General features: G+C 40.4%; 1 protein-coding gene across 3 annotated transcripts in view; it reads left to right on the forward strand.

The window, feature by feature from the left end:
• The window catches only part of MAP2K5 (mitogen-activated protein kinase kinase 5), a 260,205-nt gene that overhangs the window by 149,620 nt on the left and 86,187 nt on the right, over window positions 1-24,398 (forward strand). For all 3 annotated transcript variants that reach the window (XM_079699882.1, XM_079699883.1, XM_079699884.1), the window contains exon 16: window positions 7,060-7,131. In XM_079699882.1, the coding sequence (XP_079556008.1) occupies window positions 7,060-7,131 (72 nt within the window). The remainder of the gene's footprint in view (window positions 1-7,059; window positions 7,132-24,398) is intronic.

A 24,398-nucleotide genomic window follows, 5' to 3' on the forward strand; every position in this document is an offset into this window, starting at 1 on the left:
ATAAAGTACAGAAGACCCCCAGATGACTCAAATATAACCAACTAGACTGCTCAGATATTGAAAAGAAAATAAATCAAAGAAATAGCCATGCATGTGTGAACAGTCTTAGTTCTCCTACAATCTGAAATGTAAGGTATAAGAAAATGGTAATTAGGATAAAGATAGGGAGGCTTTTCTAAGATCCTAAGGTCATGAAAACAAACAAAAAAACAGTAACAATTTAGGGGCATGTTAAACAGTGGGTCTTGTAGGAGACTTGGAAAGTCATCTGGTCCCACTTCCTCGTTGACCAATGAGGATACTGAGACCCAAAAACTGAAGTGGCGTGTTCAAGGACACATTACATCTTAGGGGCAGGTAATTAGGTTTAATGGACATTTTAATCCAAAGCAAGAAATATTTTCAACTATATTTTAAAAGGATTTCATCCAGAAGGATTACAAAAGGGGTCCAAAGGCTTTGGTGGCTTATATTAAATTAAATCATTTCTTGGAAATTCTGATTACTAGAACTTTTACTCTATTTTAAAGATAGAAGGGGACTTACCTGGTGGCGCAGTGGTTAAGAATCCGCCTGCCAACTCAGGGGACACAGGTTTGAGTCCTGGTCTGGGAAGATCCCACATGCCACAGAGCAACTAAGCCCATGTGCCACAACTACTGAGCCTGCGTTCTAGAGCCCACGAGCCACAATTACTGAGCCCGAGTGCCACAACTACTGAACCCCACATGCCTAGAGCCCATGCTCCGAAACAAGAGAAGCCACTGCAATGAGAAGCCCACACACCACAATGAAGAGTAGCCCCCGCTCGCCGCAACTAGAGAAAGCCGTGCGCAGCAACAAAGACCCAACACAGCCAAAAGTAAATAAGTAAATAAAATAAATAAATTTATATAAAAAAAGAAGCTATTAAAAATTAATAATAAAGATAGAAGTCCCTGAAACTTTAACCCACTATTCAGTCATTATGATGTATTATGTATATATATATTTTTTTGGCTGCACCATGCTGCATGAGAGATCCTAGCTCCCCATCCAGGGATTGAACCCATGCCCCCTGCAGCATGCTGAGTCCCAACCACTGGACCGCCAGGGAAGTCCTATTACAATTTTTAAAAGTCAGATATAAAAGTTTGACATTGTTGTTATGAATACCTAAAGTTTTGAAATTAAGAAATCTTATGCAGATACTTGTCCTTTGGTATCAGAAAGTCAATCTAAATAACTATTCTTATCTCCTGGACATTCTTTCCTACCTGGACTATTCCTGTTCTTAGAAATTACCTTTACCCAGATTATAACCTATACAGATTACGTGATACAACTCAGTTGGCCATGCTCATGCAGTGATCGTACACAGTGGTGTTGATTGGAAGGAGGCCAACATTTACTGAGCATCCCCATGTGGCATGTACTGAATTCAGCATATTACATGGGTTTATTTAATCTTCAGACAACTCCATTAAGCATACATCTTCTTATTATTGTCTTCATTTTACAGATGAGGAAACCAAAGGTGAAGTAACTTTAGCCCAGATTCTCAGAGCTGGCAAGTAGTGACAGTCAAGATTTAATTAGGACACCAGCTTCTAGTTTCTGGTAGTAGCACATTAGGTTATTTGGACCAACTCTTCTGTTGAAAAATGCTAATTAAAATACTTTAAAAACCATCTCAAGTGCACTGAAGAGCTAAAACGACAACAGGGAACTCCCAGGATGGTTTTCAGATGGAAACCTGAAACAGAAGGGAAAGCAGAATGTCAGAGCACCAAAGTTACTTATTCCTGAGGACATTTGCCTGTACTACTACAGCTGTGAATGATATGGGGGCTCCCTTAAGACAGAGGGTCTTGGAGAAGATCTTCCCCATATTATGCTGGAAGCCTGAAGAGGCCCTCACCCCAGTATAAAAGCAAACCAGAGTTAAAGCTGCTCTTCCTCTCCGATCCCAGGGAACAAAAGAGAAGGCTTCTCAGAGCCAAGCAGAGCAGCAGGAGAAAAAGGAAAAGGGAGAAAGTTGTGGCCATAGACTTAACTCTGGCACAGATTTGCACCCTGGATGTTTGTATATGTGACCTGAGTTAGAAAAGGAGCTTCATGCTGAGAATATTGTTTGAGGTGGGCACATCCACTTTAGGCCTCAGAGAACCTTTCCAAAAAATTTTTTGAAGAACAAAAACTAACACGCAGCCAAAGAAAACTAGTCACGCGAGGAAACAGAGCAACATGAAGGAAAAACAGTTGCAAGCAGACTTTAGATAAAAAATTTTTAAAGTGACATACTTGATTCGAGAAAGTCCCAAACAAAACTACTAGATAAAAATGAAAAACTCACTATTTGGTAGCATATTGAATGGAGCAGAAGAGAGAATTAGTAAACTGGAAAGTAGATTGAGTTAGAGCAGTGTGACTCCAGAATCCTTGTTTAACCAGTATGCTCTACTACCCACACAGTGATCTTGCCGGCTTTTTTAAAAAAAAATCCCCATTGTTTATGATATATACTTTTTGATTACATACTAACCTAAAGTATTTGTGCATACTTTGTTAATTTTCTGAGTAGCCTGAGCAGAAGTTCCTCTATGGAAAGAGGTAAGGGATGTACCTTGGTATCATCCTGCTTTTGACAAGTAAACCCTAGGGTACTGTGTTATAAATAGAGACAATTCTGGAATGAGTTAACTAAATATGGGCCCTGGGTAAATGCCCAGTCACAGCAGTAAGTGGAGGGGTGGAGTGTGCATGCCATCTTAGAGGCACTGCCCTTTTAGAATCCTCTGCTTTTATATCATCACCACTCCTTACTGTTCTCATTAAGAACAGACCAGGGTTTTTCCCCTACACTTTAACTCCACTACAGGTGCTTCAGACAAGAGTCATGGTTTTCCGTTTATTAAGCTTTCCACACTAGTGACAAATGTCATGTCAGAAAGTAACTCAGCTTTTGCTTTTTAACAGAAAAATGTTCATCACAGATCTTCTCTCAGTAGTGTCGTACCTGGCCATTGGTTTGGTTTAGTTTGGTTTGGTTTTAGAGGGGAGAGGACAGAGCAGGCCACCTTGGCCTCAGGTGTGAGAACAGATTTGAATTGTGCAGCCTTAGGCCATCAAGTCCTGACTCTATACATTCAGAATGTATTGGGACTTATCTTGTACCTGTGTCAGTTTTAGCAACCTGGACATGTTTCCCAGTCCCTGCGAATTCTTGAGGATACACCTGTAGAGCTGGCTGCCCACCTTTCACTCAGCATTTGTGCTTGAGTGCTGCATCACAACAGTAATCTCATTCTGTTAGCTTACTGTAAGAATAATTTCTCTAATGAGAAGTTGTTAGACTCTCGTCCTTAAGGAGTTCTCCTATTTGCCTTCTGATATCTGTGACCATTATCATTTTTGCTAATTTTTCTTTTTAAATTTAGTTTTTCTGTGCTTTATTTTCACATTACAGTTTACATTTGTTTTAGTAGTTCAGTGGGCAAATGTGATGGTTATATTTAGCCTTATTGTTGGTCTTGCACTTCTAGATGAAGTGCTGTATATTGATAACTGTCAGTTAGTGGATGAAGAAAGGGAGAGAGGACAGAAGGAGGAAGGCAACATTTGGTCATTTCTTTAACAGTTCTAGAGGATTTTAGGATTTTCATGTTTGCTAGAAGTTCTTTTTTTTTTAAGACATTGTTTTTAAACTATTTTTTTAAGTTCTTATTTTTTGGCTGCATTGTGTCTTCGTTGCTGCGTGCTGGCTTTCTCTAGTTGCAGAGAGTGGGGCTACTCTTCATTGCGTTGCGCAGGCTTCTCATTGCGGTAGCTTCTCTTGTCACGGAACACAGGCTCTAGAGCATGCGGGCTTCAGTAGATGCGGCTTGTGGGCTCAGTAGTTGTGGCATGCGGGCTCTAGAATACAGGCTCAGTAGTTGTGGCACATGGGCTTAGTTGCTTCATGGCATGTGGGATCTTCCCGGACCAGGGATTGAACCTGTGTCCCCTGCATTGACAGGTGGATTCTTAACCACTGAGCCACCAGGGAAGTCCCTAGAAGTTCTTGATGGACGTGAATAACAATAATATGCAGGGAAGTTACATTAATAGAACACTCCAGGGAACTTAATGATTAGTTCATGCTTAAAACCAAATGTGCAGTAAACATGTATTGCATCCCTTCAGTCAGCACGCATTGATGGCACACCAGCTATGTGCCAGGCATGGTACTGGGTACAAGATGAGTAAGATACTCTCTTTGCCTCTTAGGAGAAACAGACTAGCAAATGGATGATTACAACACAATGCGATAAATTAATATGAAAGGTATGAATGACATTTTAAAGAAGTACAGAGGCAGGAATTCATAATTCTGCCTGAGGAGTGGAGGAAGTTTTCACCAAAAATGGTGGCCGTTGAACAAGGCCCATAGGATAAACATTCACTAAGCAGAGAAGAGGAAGGTAGATCATTGTGTCTGCAGGAAACATTGATGTGTTAAGTGACTAGAGCTGAGTTTACCAAAGTTTCACCCAGAGAAATTACTTTTTAAAATGAAGATCCCCAGAGCCACCCCCAGAGATTCTGATACTGGAAGTTCATTTGCAATAAGCACCTCAGACAGTTCTGTAATGACGAGTCCAAGGCTGCATTTTGAGAAATACTGACAGATCGAGACTAGTGTGTGGCTCTTCTGACTTCTAGTTCTGGGGGCAGTTTGACACACAGGAAAGAACCCTGATTTTGCAGTTAGACGTACCTGGATTTGAATCCTGGCTGTGTACCTAAATAATACGCTTAATGCTAATCCATAGCTCTAGACTTTGGCAAGTCATCTAATCTTACTAAGCCTCTGTTTTTACATCTGTAAAATTAGGGCAATAATATTTGTAAGAGGACTTCCCTGGTAGTGCAGTGGTTAAGAATCCACCTGCCATTGCAAGGGTTACGGGTTCAATCCCTGGTCCGGGAAGATTCCACATGCCGCGGAGCAACTAAGCCCGTGTGCCACAACCACTGAGCCTGTGCTCTAGAGCCCGTGAGCCACAACTACTGAAGCCCACACAGCTAGAGCCCATGCTCCACAGCAAGAGAAGCCACCGCAATGAGAAGCCCACGCACCGCAACAAAGAGCAGCCCCCACTCGCCGCAACTAGAGAAAGCCTGCGCACAGCAACGAAGACCCAACACAGCCAAAAATACATAAATAAAATAAATTTAAAATAATAATATTTGTAAGATTGTTATGAAGTATAGAGGATGCGAAGTATCTAGCCCAGTGTCTGGGACAAACTAGGTGATTATTAAATGATAGCTATTATTATCCTTTTCTAGGGGGTACAAATTAAATCTCTCTGTGCCTCATATTCCTTATCTGTTAAATGCAGATGATAATAGTACCAGTCTAGTATGGGTGTTTATGAGTCTGAAGTGAAATATGCATGAAAAGCACTTAGAACAGTGCCTGGCACATGGAAATTCTTCAATAAATGCACAGAGTAATGATGTCGTTGTTGATATTATGATGATGGCATTATTCCTGTAACTGGCTGGCCAGTTACATATGAACGCATCCTATTATGTATTGATCTAACTAGAAATGGATAATGGGTTCATTCAGGTATGAGTAAGGACCTTGAAAAGTGGTGGTATGGGGGATTAGAAGATAAAAGAAAAAGTATTAGGGGATTGGAATGACCATATCTGTTAGCAGCTGGGAGAAATGGTCACGTGACACTTGGGAAGAATTATTCTTGGTAGGAAAGGGGTTTTATAAATTAAAGAAATAAGTAAAGGAAGGGAAATAAGACAATCCAATCTGCTACCTCAGGGTAGGGCTTTATGTAATTTTATGAAAAGTGGGGGAGAAGGCATTAAATACATTGAGATAGCCTCATAGGTGGGAGTGGGAAGTAGGTTACAAAGTTCTGGGTCCCAACTAAGCCAAGTCCCCGAGATGTAGGACTGTGCCAACTCACCTGAGAGTATCTGGCACACATCTTCTACACTCATGGTATATCCCCTGCTGGTGAGTGGTGGATGTCCATTTCTTCTGTCTGCAGTGGACCAGGCTGACCCTGACCCCAGTTACTCGTAAGGGCTCTCACTGAAACTTTTGAAGGATGATGGATGTGGTGGCTTCCAAGAACTCCAGGGATGTACAAAGAAGAGAATACTGCACGGGGGGCCAAGGGGTGTGGGTCATGATCCTAGCCCTGCCACGACTAGCTGTGTAACCTTGAGCAACCATTCCATCTCAGCAAAACCTCAGTTTCTCTTGTTCATTTGTTCCTGTGTTCATTCAAAAGACTTCTGTGAAGTACTTTTCTGAATGCCAAATCCTGGAGGGATAGAGAGACCAGGCAGCACCCACTTCAGTATGCAATTATTCCTGTTGAAGTAGAGAGTGTGCAGGTAATTGTTAGACCAAGTATTTTCTACATATCTTGAATGGAGGACCAAGAGTCCCAAATGGACCATTTGAACTGTTCCTTGGTTTATATCAAAAAGAAACCCTGATAAATGGGATGAAATTTTGAGTAGTAGGTGAATCTGGGCAAAGGAAATATGGATGTTCTTTGTACTAGTCTTAATCTTTCAACTTTCCTATAAGTTTAATATTATTTCCAAATAAAAAATTTTAAATAACAGAATTCCTAGTGATTCAGACCCATCTCTCAAAATGCAAATAAGTGATAATATTATATAATGTGCTATAATTTGTCACTCCACAACTAAGGCCACTCACTGGATTTGGTCTGAGTTGAAGTCTCAGCTCATTTACTAGTTTAGGACTTGCCTAAATTATTTCACTAATATAAGCCTTCATTTTCTTTATAACAAAGTTTCCCTCATAGGGTCTTTGTAAGGATTCAATGAGATTATATCCAATATACCTATATTACCTATTCAGTTTCTATGTATTATCTATATAAAACATATACATATAAAATTGTTTTTCTTTTCATAATGTGCTGTGCAGATATTGATGGCTCTCTGCCTTAACTGAGCTCACATTAGCGTATGTGTTTCCTGGAGTAGCTTACATCAACTCACAAGCTCCCTTCTGTTTTCTTACAGCCTGAAAGAATTTCAGGGGAGCAATATGGAATCCATTCTGATGTCTGGAGCTTAGGAATCTCTTTTATGGAGGTATGTTGTTTGGAAATAGATGCTTCTGTGTATATCTGTACTAATATGTTCTATCAGGAAGGATGAAGATTTTGAAAAAAAAGTGAAACCTCCAGTGTGTTATGTGTATATGTAAACAGAGTTTAACTCAATAGTCCTTATTTTGATACCCTTGCATGGCTTGTGAGCCGACTATTCTAAAGTGTTATTTCTCACAGATCACCTGTGTAAAACTTATCTGGAGTGCTTCTTAAAAATACAGGTTCCTAGACTCCATCTAAAACCAATTAAATTCACATTTCTAAGAATCAGCATGATTAACATGTTCCCAGTGTGATCCTTATGCACACTAAATGTGGAGAACCTGTGTTTTGAAAGAGAAATTCCAGAAAAATTATGTGTGATAGTAGCCTTGTTGGAATGCATATATAACTTCCAGAGGTGATTACTTTATTAACAAGTACAGCCCTACTCATTTGGATGTATAATTTCTATATGTTTATTTAGAAAGAAAAAAAAAAAAACACCTTGTTCCAGTAGGATCATATCATGTGTTGGGCAACAGGGTGTGATATGATTTGGAGGAGGTTAGGTGTATGCATTTAGCACAGTTTTAATGTCTTTACTCTTTATAGCTGTATTTAGAGTGGACTTTATCTTGGTATGCTACATGTAGCTCCACTAGAGGTCTGTGCTAAGATTTCTGTACAATGATCTTTGATCTATAAGGAAATGCATAGGATTTATATTAGAAGGACATCTGGCTCAGGGTGAATTACAGTAGTATAAAGTCTGGATAGTCACCAGTGCTTCAAGAATTGTATCTTATGTACATTGATTCAGATAAAGGAGGACTCTTTAAAAAGTAGAAAGAACTCCTTAATCAAGATCATGGATGAGTTGCATTCACAATTTCATCAACTTGTTTTCTTTTGGTCAAATACTGTTTCTGTGATTTTTTCTTTTTTCTGTGATTTTTGTAATGCATGAATGCAGTTGAATTTCTAAGGAGATATCTTCAGACTCAATTCACTTGCACTACAGAAAGAAAGCAAAAATAAAGTATTCAGTGTTTATTAAACCATATTCTTCTGCTTCTTCATGAAAGAGAATCTAAGAGGAAATACAATATGTATGCATCAGCTGACAGGTTAGCAATACTGGTGGACAGATGCTCAGAACTAAGTTTCCCAACAGAATCCTGAAGGGCTTGTCCAATTAGCCTGTTTCAGGGAAAACTAATACTTTTGATCTATGGAGCTCAGCTCTTGCTATTATATAATTTCCCTTTGCATATTTTAAATCATCATCATTGAATGTATTTGGTAAAAGACCAGATATAGTGTAGAACATTTGAGAAGTTACATGGTGTAAAAATACGACTCGTAGGCTGGGAATGAAAGACCTGGATTGCAGGTCCAGCTTTGCTACTGCTTTTCTAGGTGGCCCTATGCAAGCCACTGTCCCTCACAGTGGGTCTCAGTTTCTTCATCTCTAAAATAATGATCTCTAAGCCCATTTCCAGACTAACATTCTGTGACTCTAAGCAGTCTGTTCTTGTCTTTCTTTAGCTTTCTGCAACAACTCTAGAATTGTGTGACTTAACAATATGCAGAGGCATAGCAATACTGTCAGACAGTGTAATAATAGATCTAAGATTTAGAGCATATTCACCATTCCTTCCTTCCACATTCGTTTCTTCATCCAGGTATTGAGCTCCTGCTATATCTACTAGATAGGCAGTGGGGATATAGTAATGACGGACACTCCATTCTTGATTCTAATGGAGTTTTGCATTTGGTGAGGGGTGGGGCATTAAGTACAAAAAACAGAAGGAAAACTAAATATATAATTTGTCAGGCAGTGGTAAGTCCTAAGGGAAAAAATGAAGTGGAGTAGTCCTTTCTGATAAAACAACCTTTGAGCAGAGACTGGAATGGTGTGAGGGGGCCATCAGGCAACAGCAGATACAAAGGTGCTAAGCTGGAGTGTGTTTGGCATGTTTAAGGAAAGCAGAGAGACCCAGGTGACTAGAGTGGAGTTAGAAAGGGAAAAATAGGAAAAAATACAGTCAGAGAGGTAGCCAGGGGCCAGATCATATGCAGCCTTGTAGGCCATGGTAAGGACTTCAGATGTTACTCTGAGAGTAAATGATTTGAGTCATATTTTCAGAGGATGATGGGGTGCTCTGTGGAGCACAGAATATAGAGGGGCAATCATGGAAACAGGGAGATCAGTTAAGATAGGTAGGTAGGTAGGTATTGAGTAGATGGATAGATAGATAGATGCTTAATAAATAGCACATATTTATATTGCATATTGACATATATGTCTGCCAGTATTTTGCTGGGTGCTAGGGATACAAGGGTAATAAAAAAAGACTGTCATTTAAGGAGCGAGATTGCCATTGATGTATTTGGGTTTTGTTGATCATGTTCATTTATCCTGGAGGTAAACTATTGAACGGTCTTCAGAAGACTGGAGAAAACAGACTCATTGACACTGTAAGATTGAGGAGGATTAAGGTGTAAGGAACAGTGTGAAAAAGTGTCATCATTGAGTGTGAGACACCTGAATGCCAGAAGGAGCGTGTTGGCTCATGTACTAAAGTGGAGGGTAGAAAAGGACCACTGGTCAGGAGTGAGGGCCAAGAAGGGTTAGGTGTTTCCCTGCTCACTACATTTTAAAATGGTTGGTGAGGGCTTCCCTGGTGGCGCAGTGGTTGAGAGTCTGCCTGCCGATGCAGGGGGCGCGGGTTCGTGCCCCGGTCCGGGAAGATCCCACGTGCCGCGGAGCAGCTGGGCCCGTGAGCCATGGCCGCTGGGCCTGCGCGTCCGGAGCCTGTGCTCCGCAGCGGGAGAGGCCACAACAGTGAGAGGCCCGCGTACCGCAAAAAAAAATAAAAATAAAAATAAAAATAAAATGGTTGGTGAGGAGCCAGATGTTAGATCAGAAGGGGGAGGAGATAGCCTTAGAGGATGTAAAGTGCAGTCTGATTATGATCATCAAAAAGGGTTGTTGAGCACCTCTTTGTGTGTGATGCTTAACTAAATGCTTTTGAAAGGGACTATGTGATCGTAGTCTCTGTATTCTGGGAGCTTCTGATCCACCAGACAGGCAAATGAGAACAGATGACCAAACACAGGTGGTGGAATAGGTCTTTAGAGAGGAGAGTAAGGCCCCGGAATGTGTTATATACCAGATTCATTTGGGGTACAAGGTAACAAAAAATATGTGATAGGGAATGGGAGTCGGAGGTTTTGAGTCCATAGATAGGAAATTGTGTGTGATTCAATAATGAAGAGAACCCCAAGGTTCTTTTTTTTTAGGAGCAGATATGATGAGAACATTACCTGAAGAGAATGGGAAGTTGGTCCAAAAAAGCACTGAAGAGCCAGTTTCTTCTTTGTTTTCACCACAGTGTTCTTGGAATAGATGTGGTAAATCCCGTTTAAAATCACTGTAGATTGAGAGAAGTGTGAATCTCAATAGCATTTTAAAATTCTGAGTAACAAATTGTGTTCTGAAACATAGTCACCATCTTCAAAGAAGAATTGCTTCTCTTCTGTTTATCCTCACTTTTAAAAGTGAAAGTTTCCCTTTCTAGGTACACACTCCAAAGAGTAGAAACTTTCATTCATTCAGTAATTACTATTTAAGCACTTACCACGTGCTAAGCCTTGGAGAGTGGAGCACACAAAGCTGAGAAAAGACTGCCTCTGATAGAGAAGACAGACACCTAAAGCCCAGAGCAGTGTGATAGCGTTGTTAGTAAAGATGTTTATGAAGTACTCTCAGCCACAAAGGTTGGGAGGGTGGCAGGTTTCTCAAAGGAGTTGACAGTTGAGCTGGGTTGTCTTGAAGGGAGTTGCCCCTGGGAGAAAGAAAGAAAAGATGGAGGAGCCCCTCCCACCCCCCAGCCCTCTCTAAGGTGGATCTTTGTAAACCCTTCAGCAGAGAGCAAATGTCTAGGTATGCAAGGTCTACCTATTTGTGCGGATACCTTCCTCAAAGTGTTTTGAGTCAATCAGTTTATTCCCCTAGGGTACCGGGTGGTAAAAAAAACAAATGGGATAAAAATATAGGAAACCGAGCAAAAGAAGTTTCCTGAAATTACACAAGAATCAAATAGAGACAAAATAGGAGCCAGAGTTTTCTATCCCTTCTACCTCTACCTAGCACTCCCCCCACCAAATTCCATAAATTCCATAAAATCCCTGAGGTTTGGTGATGCAAGAGTTAGAAGGCTGCCTTCCTTGCTTTAAACTCCTAAAATACAAGGTTCACCCTTGCTTGCCTTCTTCATACTGCCCCTTCCCTTGTTAATGTGCTGTCACAGTCCCCACGGGGACTCATAACAAGGCCTCTCGCCACACTCTTTCATAAAAGATGATGCTGCGTGCAGCTAAAATGTGCCATTAAAAAAGTCACAGGTACATTTGTGCCTTAAGCAAAGAATCTTTAATATCAGACTATCTCCTTATGCAGGGACAGAACTGCCCCCATCTCCTCTCAATTCTGCATGAAGTGCTGCTTTTCCAGGATTTTGTCAGCTGTACATAGCATTTGGAGTTGGCAGAAGTAACATAAAGATGGAAATACCCTTAAGAAGGGGAAAAATGAGATTATTCAGCTTGACTAGAGCACAGCAGTTTTACTAGATGTAAAGATTTTGGCCCCTTTCTATGTTTTTTGTTTATGGTTTTTAGATCCTTAAATGTGTTGTAGTTCTCCTCATGTGGATTAGTTATAGAATGAAGTAAAGGTCAAAACCCACGTGGAATTAATTGCACTTCTTCCTTGAGCCTTCATGACAAGAATCAGTGTGAAAATGCAAAAAAAGAAGAGAAGAAAAAAGAAGCAAGAATCACCAACAAGAGTACAAAATTTCCGAACTAGGATAGACTGGGAAGATTAATCCTGCCCCAGAATATTTGTTTGACTCTTGTAGAAGGCTTGCACTGATTCAGTGGACTGGGTGATGTTTAGGACTATTCACCCTGGTTGCTGCTATTCAAGACTTCAGGGCTAAACTTTAAAATGAAAATGAGTGTGTACATAGTAAGGGCTTGTCTTACCAAGTTTGATGATTTTAATTTCTAGGGGTAAGGAGTACCTAAGACATTTTAGGGCAGAATTTCTTAATTTCACAGGCTGTGCATTGCTTCTCTCTTCTCCCATAGAACGAATGGCTTGAGGAGAAAGTCCCACTGTTGCTTCTTACTAATTAGTTAATCCATTCATATTCTTGTGTCATTCAAGTCACAACACAAATCTGTGGGAGAGAAGTAAGCAGTATTATTTGGAAAAGCTGGATTTTTAAGTTGGTCCTAATTGGGTCAAAAAAGGAAGTCAACACACGCCCTCCTCTAACCTTGTGTTTGCAGCACTCAGGAGGACGCACACACATCTAAAAAAGCACCAGGTCAGTCTTGCAGTGTTCTTGTTCTCACTGAGTATGAGCTCTCCAAGTACATGTTCTGGTTTGTGATTCTCTTTGGCGGGCTATTGTAAACCTTATTAAGGTCGGTGGTGAATAATCTGACAGGCTTTTCCACAGGAGTCAGACTGAAAGCCCTGTCTTTAGCGCGTGCATTTTGCTCTTTTCACTTGGGTCCTCGCTCTTTCTGCCTTTGTTTGCCTCCTCTCTTCACCAGTCTCTTGAGTCCAAAGCGTAGAACAATCTGGCTCGATGCGCTTGGTTAATTGGAGTGTCATCTAGTCCTCTGAGACCCCTCTTCAGCGTGATCACTGTTTTACCGAAGTGGTTTGAATGATGTGTTAAATGATGAAAGCAAGGTCCATGGCTTAGAAAAATGTGTCTAGATAGGTGAAGAACACGTTCAGAGAGTCACACAAGGTCATTGTCATCAAAGTAGCACCATCTTCTAAAGATTTGATGGGTTCTGTTGTTTTGACAGAGTTATTCTTGTGAGCTTCAAAATTACCTTTACCAAGTTAAAAATATTCAAGGAATACTATGCTGTTCACTCTACATGGAATATCATTTTCTTCTTCTCCCCAAGATACAATTTAAATACACATCCTTTATAACACCAACTCTGATCTCTCCAGCTGAAAGTAATTTCTTCTCCTTCTGACCTTCATCTACATCTTCCTTGTGGCACGTGCGTTTTCCACTTTGTATTATATTAATTTATAGCTATGTCATAGTTCCTTATGACAGGATTTAAATCTGATTCTCTCATAATCTCCTACACTCTCCGGCATAATTTCACTGCCCTAGTGAGTACTCAAGAAATCTTTGGGGCTCAATTTTTTCATACTTCTGTAATGGTTTTAAAGCAGTTTCTGAAAATAAAGATCAGAGTTAAAGTTTGACGAAGCCTTTACCATAAGTGCTCACAAACATTTGCTGAATAGATCATAAATGTTTTGCATGTGAAGAAGAGTTTTCTGTTTGCCAGAGTATCAGACCTAGATTCAAATTCCACTTCAGCCAGCATACACTATAGATCGTTGGATAAATCACTTAATCTCTAGGGGCCTTTAGATGGGAGCTCTGTTTCAGAGCTTCTGGAAAGGGCACAATGAGAAAATTAAGCCATTATCGCCTCTCTTTCAGAGGAATTACTTTTTGAAATGCTTACATATGGTTCAAAAAGCCTACTAATTTGGTTAAAGCATGGAATGCATGCGTTATCTTCCACTCTCACCTCAAACTCCACTAAAAATTACCGTGAAGGGATTTTTTTTTTAAGGCTTATTACCATAAAGAAAGGGAAAAGAGGGACTTCCCTGGCAGTACAGTGGTTAAGACTCTGTGCTTCCAATGCAGGGGGCACAGATTCGATCCCTGGTCGGGGAGCTAGGATCCCACATGCCTCATGGCGTGGCCAAAAATTTTTTTAAATTTTATTTAAAAAGGAAAGGAGACAGCAGCAACCAAATTTTGAATGTGGGGGGCTTCCCTGGTGGCGCAGTGGTTGAGCGTCCGCCTGCCGATGCAGGGGACGTGGGATCGTGCCCCGGCCCGGGAGGATCCCACATGCCGCAGAGCGGCTGGTCCCGTGGGCCATGGCCGCTGAGCCTGCGTGTCCGGAGCCTGTGCTCCACAACGGGAGAGGCCACAACAGTGAGAGGCCCGCGTACCACAAAAAAAAAAAAAAAAAAAAAAATTTGAATGTGGGAAAGCAGATGGACAACAGTACACAACTTAGCAGAACCGAGAGTGTTGAAATCCTAAGCCAGCAGTAGAGAAAGAAAGAAGCACCTGATTTCCTTTAAACTACCCAGAAGGCTCAGGAATTGGTGGTCCCAGGTATCTGGAACTAGGAGTAGAGGTGGGGCCAGAGAAGAGAATTGTCTTAAAGATGTCTGAGGGACTTCCCTGGTGGCGCAGTGGTTGGGAGTCCGCCTGCCGATGCAGGGGACACGGGTTTGTTCCCCGGTCCGGGAAGATCTCACATGCCGCGGAGCGGCTGGGCGCGTGAGCCATGGCCGCTGAGCCCGCGCGTCCGGAGCCTGTGCTCCGCAGCGGGAGAGGCCGCAGCAGTGAGAGGCCTGCGTACAAAAAAAAAAAAAAAAAGATGTCTGAGAAACAGTTAAGCTGTTCCACCCACAGGTTCTTTGCCTAACTCAGCATGAGCAGACAGTCACCCCTCCCCAGCCCTAACACAAGACTGAGTAGAGGAGTTTCTCTGAGAATAAAATAAGTGATACCTGGCAGTGTAGAAGGCTGGGTCCCATTACTGAGCGCAGAGGCATTAAGTGAAAGTTTAGATTCTAAATGTGGAGACACCCAGCCATCTTACCACACCCTGTTCCTGGGACACTAGCAGCCAAGATTACTTTTCAGGAAGGATACTGGAGGAGACTTTCTTTAGGGAAATGTGACCAAGAGGCCTTAAAGATCCAGGCATTGGGAGTTTTCCAGGGAAACAGTCCAGCTAGATCGTGTTACCTCAGCCTACAGGCTCCACTCACAAGCACAGAGTTACTAGTCAGATTTGTAGTGCCTTACTCTTAGCAAAACATTTGAGGAAGGCTTTTAAGGTAAGAACAGAGACCTAAAATAACTGAAAAAGAAAGCAATTTGGAGGGCTTAGACACTATGCAGGGGAGAAAAATTCATATGAACTATAATATTGTCAGAGGGATAGGAGAAAATGTTGCATCTAGGAAACAAGAACAGGCTGCTGTAACAAAGGAACTTTCAGATGACAACAACAAATAGAGCATTAAAAATTAGAGAACCAGGGACTTCCCACGTGGCGCAGTGGTTAAGAATCTGCCTGCCAATGCAGGGGACACGGGTTTGATCCCTGGTCCAGGAAGATCCCACATGCCACCAAGTAACTAATAAGCCCATGCGCCACAACTACTGAGCCTGCACTCTAGAGCCTGCGAGCCACAACTACTGAAGCCCATGCACCTAGACCCTGTGCTCCACAACATGAAGAGCAGCCACCACAATGAGAAGCCCACGCACTGCAACAAAGAGTAGCCCCCGCTCACCTCAACTAGAGAAAGCCTGCGCGCAGCAACAAAGACCCAATGCAGCCAAAAAAAAAAAAATTAGAGAACCAGGTTAGGAAGTCTAAGGTAAAAAACAGAAGTTTCAGGAAGAAAGAACAGAGAAAACAAAGGGGAGGAAATCATCAATAGAAATGTTTCAATTTTAATTTTATAACATGAGAGAAATATTTGTATGTCATTTCAGATGGCCTTCTTCTTAGTATTTCTACAGAAGAAAAAAAAAACCCTAACTTTTCTAAATGACGTATGTCAGTGCTTTTGCCCAGAGAAAGTGAGTTTTTGTAGGAGAATAGAAAATTATTGAATTCTCTGTAGACATCTGTAATAGAATTGTCCCAAGGAAAATTTAGGGTAAAATGTACAAATACTTGGATGTAACTACCTTGTCTTATGGAACTGTGAAAAGCTGTTGACACATCTAATTTTTTTGATTTTACCTTTATACATACTGTTTAATGGATATCAGATAAGACTCATTAGATATCAAGAAAATGCAGTGTGATTTTCTACATTTACAAGCAAACACATAAAGTATAGTGAGCTGTGTAAAATGAAAGTAAAAGTATTGAAAAAGTGGCATGGATCACCCAGCCCAGTACCTTTGACAGAAGTTTCTGGAGAAGTGTGGTGAAGAGTATGTAATTTTCTTTCTATGATATATTTTCAGATATTAAGGCTATCATCCTAATCCTTGAACTGTTAAAGAGTTCACATTTTGCATTAACCAGAAATGTTGATGCCACCACTTAAAATCAGTGTTACCTTGGCCAAGTCATTTTGCCACTCTAAGTGTCAGCCTCTTATCTGTGGAGCAAAGATAACATTAGAAGTCATTCCTCAAATATTTATTGAACACTTTTTATGTGCCAAATACTTTAGTAGGTGCTGGGGACACATTGGTAAATAAAATAGGTATGTTCCCTTTCCTTGTTGAACCTACAATGTAATGAAGGAGGCAGAAGATAAACAATAATAGTAAACACCTATTCTTTTGAGAGAAAGCAATTTCAGTATTCTAGGCTTTTTAATAAATACTTTCATCTAACAGTAACAACTCCATTAACTTACTTTGAGAAGTAAGCTTTTCTTTGAAATAACATCTAGGTATTGGATATTTACCAGGTGAAAAGAATTATGGAGCATTACCTAGACTTGGTTCCTGCCTCTAAATATACAGAAGAACCTATTCCCCGCTCTCCCTACAAAAAAAAAAAAAAAAGTTTCCAGAGACACAACTGTCTCTAGTGGATCTACAGCTGCAGCTTTGTTTGCCTTTCTAGCCCCTGATGATTATGAACCTGGTCTGAGGGGTGACGGATGGCTCTGGGTGCCCTCTAAACAGCTGCTGTCAGCTTCTCTCGAGCATAAAAACTTGGCATTTGGTGTGCACCACTCAAATATTGATTTTTTTCTCTTCTTCCATTTTATAATTATTGTCAAGAACATGACTGGACATTGAATCTTATTATAATATGTTATCTGCTGCTCCGTCTAGTGAGATATCTTACCTGTTGATCAGAAGTTTCTGCTGAAAACCATCGGAAGGCAGAAGAATTAAAGCTGAAGGGTCCAAAGACAAAGGAAATTTCAGTGGAAGGTTGTATAGGAAAGTGGGTAGAAGTGTGATTCTGGAATCCTTGTCATGGGCCTCCTTCCCTTACATTGAAGAATATTGAGGAAAACAGCATGTAACAGTTCCAGTCACTCATTCCTCTGCTCACACTCCCCTTTCTGTAGTTCTGTCTTAACTTGATTTTTTTCTATTGTCATTTTTTGTCTAAAATTTTATATAACTTATTGCAAAAAGGAGCTGTTAAATGACCTTTGGCAGATGATGGATCGATTAGTTCAGCCTTTTGCAAGGTCTGTGAAGGGATCCAGCTGTCTCAGATTACCATGCCTAAATGTGCATTTTCCAAGGTTGTCAGTGATTGTAGTGAATGTGAAACTGGCAAAGTGAAGTGTTTCCCACTGAATGAGGCATTGTTGAACTTGCTTTGTGCTCAGAGCTATCGTGAACAACCATGAGATTGACAAAACAAGATGGAACAGGTGCTAGTAGTCCCAGCTAAGCATTTTATTATTTTGATGGATTTCAGACTGATTTTAAAGTTTTTCCAAGAGCACATGTCCAAATCGTGTATACACACAAACACACAAAATTTGGACTTTAAAAAAAAGAAAAAAAACATTAAATCAACGAAGTCTTCATATGAAGAATAAAGAAATAAAGAGAAGACAAAGCAGGCATTTGACAACCCATATTCCAGTGTTTGAAGGATTATCAGTGGAGAGGCAAGCTGCTACTTTATGACTGACAGGCTGAACTTTCTGAAGCTAACGAAAAAACAAAAAACAAAAAGCCCATGGTTTTCTATTCAGTATAAAGAAGAGTTTTTTAATGGATAGATCCCTGCACCCTTCCTACTCAACAGTGCAGTCATCCTTTTAGAGGTAAAAAGATGCCCACATCCCTAGGGACATTTAAGTAGTGACTGAATACTTGTCTCAGGTTTGTTTTTTTTTAAGAAATACTTTGTAGAAGAGACAGGTATAAGGTTAGACAAGATGCAGTCATTTATTCATTTAGTCACTTAGCAGATTTTTGTTGAGTGCCCATTATGTGGCAGGCACTGTGCTAGTCACTGGGGACATTGCTAGGAATGAAAGTGACAAAATCTCTGCTTTAATGGAGCCTACATTATAAAGAAGGATGCTTGACAATAATAACTTTTTAGACAGAAATAAACAGCACCATATGATAGGAGTAACTGAGTGGTGTCGGGTTACTTTTGAGTGGAGATCTAAAAGATAAAAGGGGCCAGTGTTCTAGTGACATCTGTCAACTCTAAAATTCTGAGTGTGATAATTTGAGGAACCGCTGCTGCTACCTTTGAGAATCTGAGCAATAAAAACCACTGCTCATAGAGATCTATCAATACTCAAATCCAGTGACCTGAAATTAGCTTTAAAAATCCTCTCAGGGCTTCCCTGGTGGCACAGTGGTTGAGTCCGCCTGCCAATGCAGAGTACACGGGTTCGTGCCCTGGTCCGGGAAGATCCCACATGCCGCGGAGTGGCTGGGCCCGTGAGCCATGGCCGCTGAGCCTGCGCGTCCAGAGACTGTGCTCCGCAGCGGGAGAGGCCACAGCAGTGAGAGGCCCGCGTACCGCAAAAAAAAAAAAAAAAAAAAAAGTCCTCTCAAAGATCCTACAGACTATTTTCCATACTTTGATTATGAACTGAATAATAATAACTTTAACATTTTTTTAGCATTTAATTAGAAAAATCTTTTGCACTCCTTATCTTGTATTTAGAGACTAGAGTGTTTTTTAACTAGAAGAGAGACATTAGAACTTGTTAAATCAGATCCCTCCTCCTACCAGTGAGGAAGCTCGGGTCCAGAGAAGGGAAGGACTGTGCCCACAGGTACAGCATAAGCTTGGACTGTGCAGATGAGGACTGGCAGCTGGGACCTCTGATGTGAAGTGGAGTGTGCTTTCCTCTATTCCTTGCTGTTGACATCTTCTTGCTCAGTGTCATTCTAGAAGGGTGACAACACTTTATGTGTACATAACACTTTACAAAGCCATTTGATATTCATTATCTCATTTAAGCTTCTCCCCACTGTGATGGAAATGACCAAAAAATCAGTAATTTAAGGTACCCAAGATTATTCCACCAACTTTGATCTCTAAGCATTGAAGTTCCCATTTTGCAAATAAGGAAACTGAGATCCAGAGAAATTAAAGGACTTTTCCAGAAAGGTTAGGTGACTAGACCAGGGAGCTACAGTTAAATGTCTGACTCTGGATGAAAGTCTGCTTCTTCTACTATGCTGTAGAAAAGAAGTAGAGCAGTAGTTTGAAAAAAAGGAGGGAGAAATGGTAACTGTAAATGAGCAGGAAATCAGATAAAGGGAAAGACTGGTTTATTGTGACTCTGCTCATAGTCAACACTACTTTTCACAGGATTGCTACCTACACTCTCCCTATAGTTGTTTCAGCTTTACTGTATTTTTTTTTAATAGATTTATTTATTTATTTATTTTTGGCTGCGTTGGCTCTTCGTTGCTGTGCGCGGGCTTCCTCTAGTTGCGGTGAGTGGGGGCCACTCTTTGTTGCAGTGTGCGGGCTTCTCATTGCGGTGGCTTCTCTTTGTTGCTAAGCACGGGCTCTAGGTGTGCGGGCCTCAGCAGCTGTGGTTCACGGGCTCTAGAGCACAGGTTCAGCAGTTGTGGTGCATGGGCTTAGTTGCTCCATGGCATGTGGGATCTCCCCGGACCAGGGCTCAAACCTGTGTCCCCTGCACTGGCAGGCGGATTCCCAACCACTGTGCCACCAGGGAAGCCCAGCTTTACTGTATTTTGAAATGTACAATTGCTGTTGTTTTTCAGAAGTTAAGACCTAGTTTATTTTTTTTTAAGAGACACAAAAATTAACCTAATATCCAGTATGTCTGCTATAATAAAATGGAAGCAGGTAGATGAGAGTTCCATCTAATCAGTAAACATTTATGTAGTGCTGCCTTGTGTTGGCAGTGGGGATACAAACTTTGCCCTCAGGAGCTCCTTGACTAGAAGGGAGAAAGATAAGTAAAAGTGCAGTGGAAAAGCGCATAGGACTGGGCAGATGAGTGGGAGGGCTGACATCAATGTCAAGGATAGCATTTCAGTTATCTGTTACTCTTAATAAATTATCCAACATTAATAGCTTTAAATAACCATTTAGTTTTTTCTCAGGATTCTGTGGGTGGTGAGAGTGTAGTCAGATGGTGGTTAAGAAGGGAAATCCAAGATGACTTCACCTGCATGCATGGAGTCTTGGTGTGGGGATGGCCACTCCATACCTCTCCCTTCCTTTCTTCCGTCCCGCCCTCTCTCAGGAGCAGCAACACACAGAGAGGCCAGAAGTGTGAGCATATTACCTGATTATGACTCTCTTGAGTTTGAAATGTCTGGAAATACAAGTGTGTCTTAGACTGTGCTCGATAGACTATACGCCAGCACTGATGTTTTCTCAGGTACCTGTAGCTACATGACTCCAGTGAGCAGTTTAGAAATGGAGGACACCCCACCAAGCTAGGTCTCTAGGGGCTGTTATCAGGATTAAAGCCACCCACTGTTAGAGCACACAGGTCAGCGTTATACAAACATATTGAAAGAGTGTCATTTCTTAATTCTTACTGTAAAGATGAAAATGGTTATTGAATTAAGCACATGAGATGGATTTGGGGGCAGTTAACTCTAATCTTCTCCCTTCTTGTACCCCTTCAGTCTTTAACAAGAAATAAGCCATCTAAATTAATCATAATGCTGAAGTATGTGAAAGTGATTATTCTAAGCAGTGAAGTATGTGTAAGAGGGCCTTGCCAGTTAAAACAGTCGGCCCCTAATACTGAAAAGTTTGTATACTATGTTTATTAAAGTATTGTAGCTTTAATAGTAGAAGCAACCAAGCCATGCAGCACCAAGTTGACCAAGCTCTAGGAGACATCACCATCAGGATGTATATCATAATCAACAAATGTTCATCATCAGCCTACTGCAAAATACTATTTCTGGTGTCATGGAGAGCATATGTTTATGTTTATGTTATGTTTAAGTTTATGACTTAGAGTTTGCCCTTAAACAAGTGAAATTTACCGGCATTAGAGATACAGGAAGATAGTTACCAGGTGGGATGTGATACACTGCCCAGTGAATGGTATGAACAGGGAGGGTATGGAATTTGTCCTCAGAATTGTTTTCTGGGACTAACTCCCAACAGAAGAGGAGGAATAATTTGAAACAAACTCTGAAAGGATAGGTAGCTTGGAGTCATCTATTCATCCATTACACTGTCTCAGATCCCACCTAGGAAAACCACCCTTAGTATTGCATTTTGAGTTGTTCAAAATTTGAAGAACATTTATTTTTCTATTAGAAAAGTAAAAAGTCTGCTTTCATCCATCATGACTGAACTTTATCTCTCTTTAATCTCTTTATCTCTCTTTAATTCAGAGTCTCTCACTGAATTTCCTCTCAAGGCACAGAACACCATCAAAAGAGACCTTTGCAGTTGTTTCTAAGTGACTTTTAGAAATTCAGTTATATACCCAGATATTATTTAATTAGCATTGCTCTGAGTGAAGCTACTGATGGAAATCAACTTGAAACACTTAGAATGTCTTCAAAGCTACAAAAGTGGGTCTATTTAAATGGAGGGTTAAGGGGGGTGCCTTTTATTTTATTTTTTTATCAATTAACTGCCTCATATTTACTATGGCCTAGTTGAAGTTATATATTGCATTTAAAGCACAGTGTTCCACTAAAAAATTATTCAGAGTTTTTGATCTAATACAGTATAGACAGATTGATATATACACACACACATTTACAAACACACGCACACACATATATACACATATATGCATACATATACATATATATGCATAAACACACACATATTCTTTTTTAAAGAGAAAAAAGAAAATGATGCAAGTGAAATAGCATTATGAGAGAGGAAGGAGAATTATGTTTTTTAGGACAGCAGGGTTAGAAAGACCAAGCAACATTTAAAGATTCAAAACAATAGCATTTAGCGTGAAATCTACTTTTTATCATCCTTACCCAGCCATCAGAATGAAGAAAGACAGTGTCCAGCTGTAGCAGTAGTTTGGTAGCAGGAGAATTAGAAGTAAAGGTACTAATGCCTGAGGGGTGGGTCATGAATTAATAATTGCTATGTGGCGGATGAGCCCCGTCAGAAGAGCTGAAAATGAGGAAGTTGCCTTGCAGAGCGCTATCAATCACTCAGTGACCATAACTTCCAGTAATTAGTGTATTTTATGGGCCTTTGCTTCAGTGGCTCGAAAGCACATATGCTCCAGTCACAGCTAAACTTTACCAGAGTAATATTCCAGGATGATTTATCCTCCTGCTGCGCTGGGATATAACCCTATATTAGGTGAAGATTGTGAACTAAGCTGCAATAAAGTGTAAGTTTAGGTACAGTTTGCCCAGGTTGAGACCTCAATGTATCATGCTTTTCAGCATGCATGGTTAGACGACAGCAAGCAATCATTTTTAACAGTAAAACAAATAAAGCAATTAAAGGAACAGCATTAGGATATTGTACTTGTGAATTACTGTTGCCCTGGCCCCATTTAAGTGTCCACTGTAATAAACCCATTTCTAATTTAAAAAGAGAAAAAAAACCCCACTGTATTAGAAACATTTATTTGTGATGCTGTCTTTTCTCCATTATTATTAGTGATCTGTGGGATAGAATGCAGGACCTTCTGAATGATGGATAAATGTTTGATTTATTTCTTTGTGCTACTGTGCTTGGGATCGTTAAGTTAAAATAAATTTACTTTTTATTAATGGACTCTGGTGAGGATGAATAGTTCTTTTTAAAATATTGGGACCTGTTAAGAAGCACTCCTGGTGGCAAACTCACATTTAGGCTCTTTCTACACAAAGAAAATGTTGTGAGCTCTCCAGAGCACTTGGCACCTTTTGAACAGGCGTCGTGAGTTATTTGCCGTGGTTCATTCACCCTCTGCACTAGAAGTCTCTGGGGCCTTTGCAGACAGGGGCCTTTGCCATTGCCAAAACATCTGTAGAGCCCAGAGTTACCAGTAATTTAACAAGCTTTGCCACCAACCTACAGTATGACCTTGGGCAAATTAATTAAGCTTCTTGTGCCTCCATTGGGCCATATTTCTGTTTGTGTTAAAGAAATCCTTGGAGTTATAGGAAAGCATTATGTGAAAAGGAGTATAAATTGAATAAGGAAAACATATGCATGGTTCCACTGAATTCTTTTTAGGGTGAAATGTTTCTACACTACTTTTAATCATGGTTGTTCTTGAATTTCCTTAAATAGACACCGGTGATAAGCTGATTTCACCAAGCATGGGTGGGAAGGTGTACACAGTTTGATGCTTTTGTTATATTTAATATTCCGTCTTTAATTTGCAATGTATTATAATGTCACACAAGTTAAAACAATAATAGTAAAACAAACTAATTGTCTTTAATTAAAGTGAATTAGGTTTTGATTTTAATATATTTGATGTAGTGAAAACTGATAATGTGGAGGGTCCCAAAGGTTATTAGGGCATATTTCTGTTGGGCCTGATGGTGTTAGTAATAACCCTCTTCCTCATAGTTCTAGACATGAACAAATATGTCACTTCATCCGTCTCTGTTACTCGCACTTATGCCTCTCCGCAGGGGTTGCACATTCCACAAGTTATCAGCTAATGGCGTTATACATTAAAAATTGAAGCTTTCCTCACTCCGAGGCCTTTCAAGGCTTTGTTCTTAAGCCCAAGACACTTCGGAGTGCAGCTGCAAACTATAGGCAGAAGATTAAATTAATTTGTAACTCTTTTTTTGGTACTGCATTACTAAATCCTCCACATTTAATTGAAACCCTACTTCAAGACGCTTTGTGTTTCTGTGTTCTTTGTTGTCAATTTAACCTCCAAAGCACTTTAACACTGGTAAATTCCTGTTATATCCTTTGGATTGTTTTTAAACCATACAGTAAGAGGACAGTGAAATTGATACACGGGAAGAAAAGAAAAATCTTAGGGTAGATTTTGAGGTATTTAGTATTTATTATGGTCCTTCGCTAGCATAGTTTCAGATGATTTAAACTCTCTCTCTAGGACTGTGTAAATTGGTCTTGGGATGAAATCTCACCTAGGGAATTTTATGTAATCCAGTAGTTAAGTCTGATTTTTTAAAGTTTCCCTGTGTCTGAATGTCCCAAAGTGGCTGCTGCATTTCTATAAAA

Source organism: Hyperoodon ampullatus (genome assembly GCF_949752795.1).
Source record: "Hyperoodon ampullatus genome assembly, chromosome: 3".
In the NCBI taxonomy this organism is placed as follows: Eukaryota; Metazoa; Chordata; class Mammalia; order Artiodactyla; family Ziphiidae; genus Hyperoodon; species Hyperoodon ampullatus.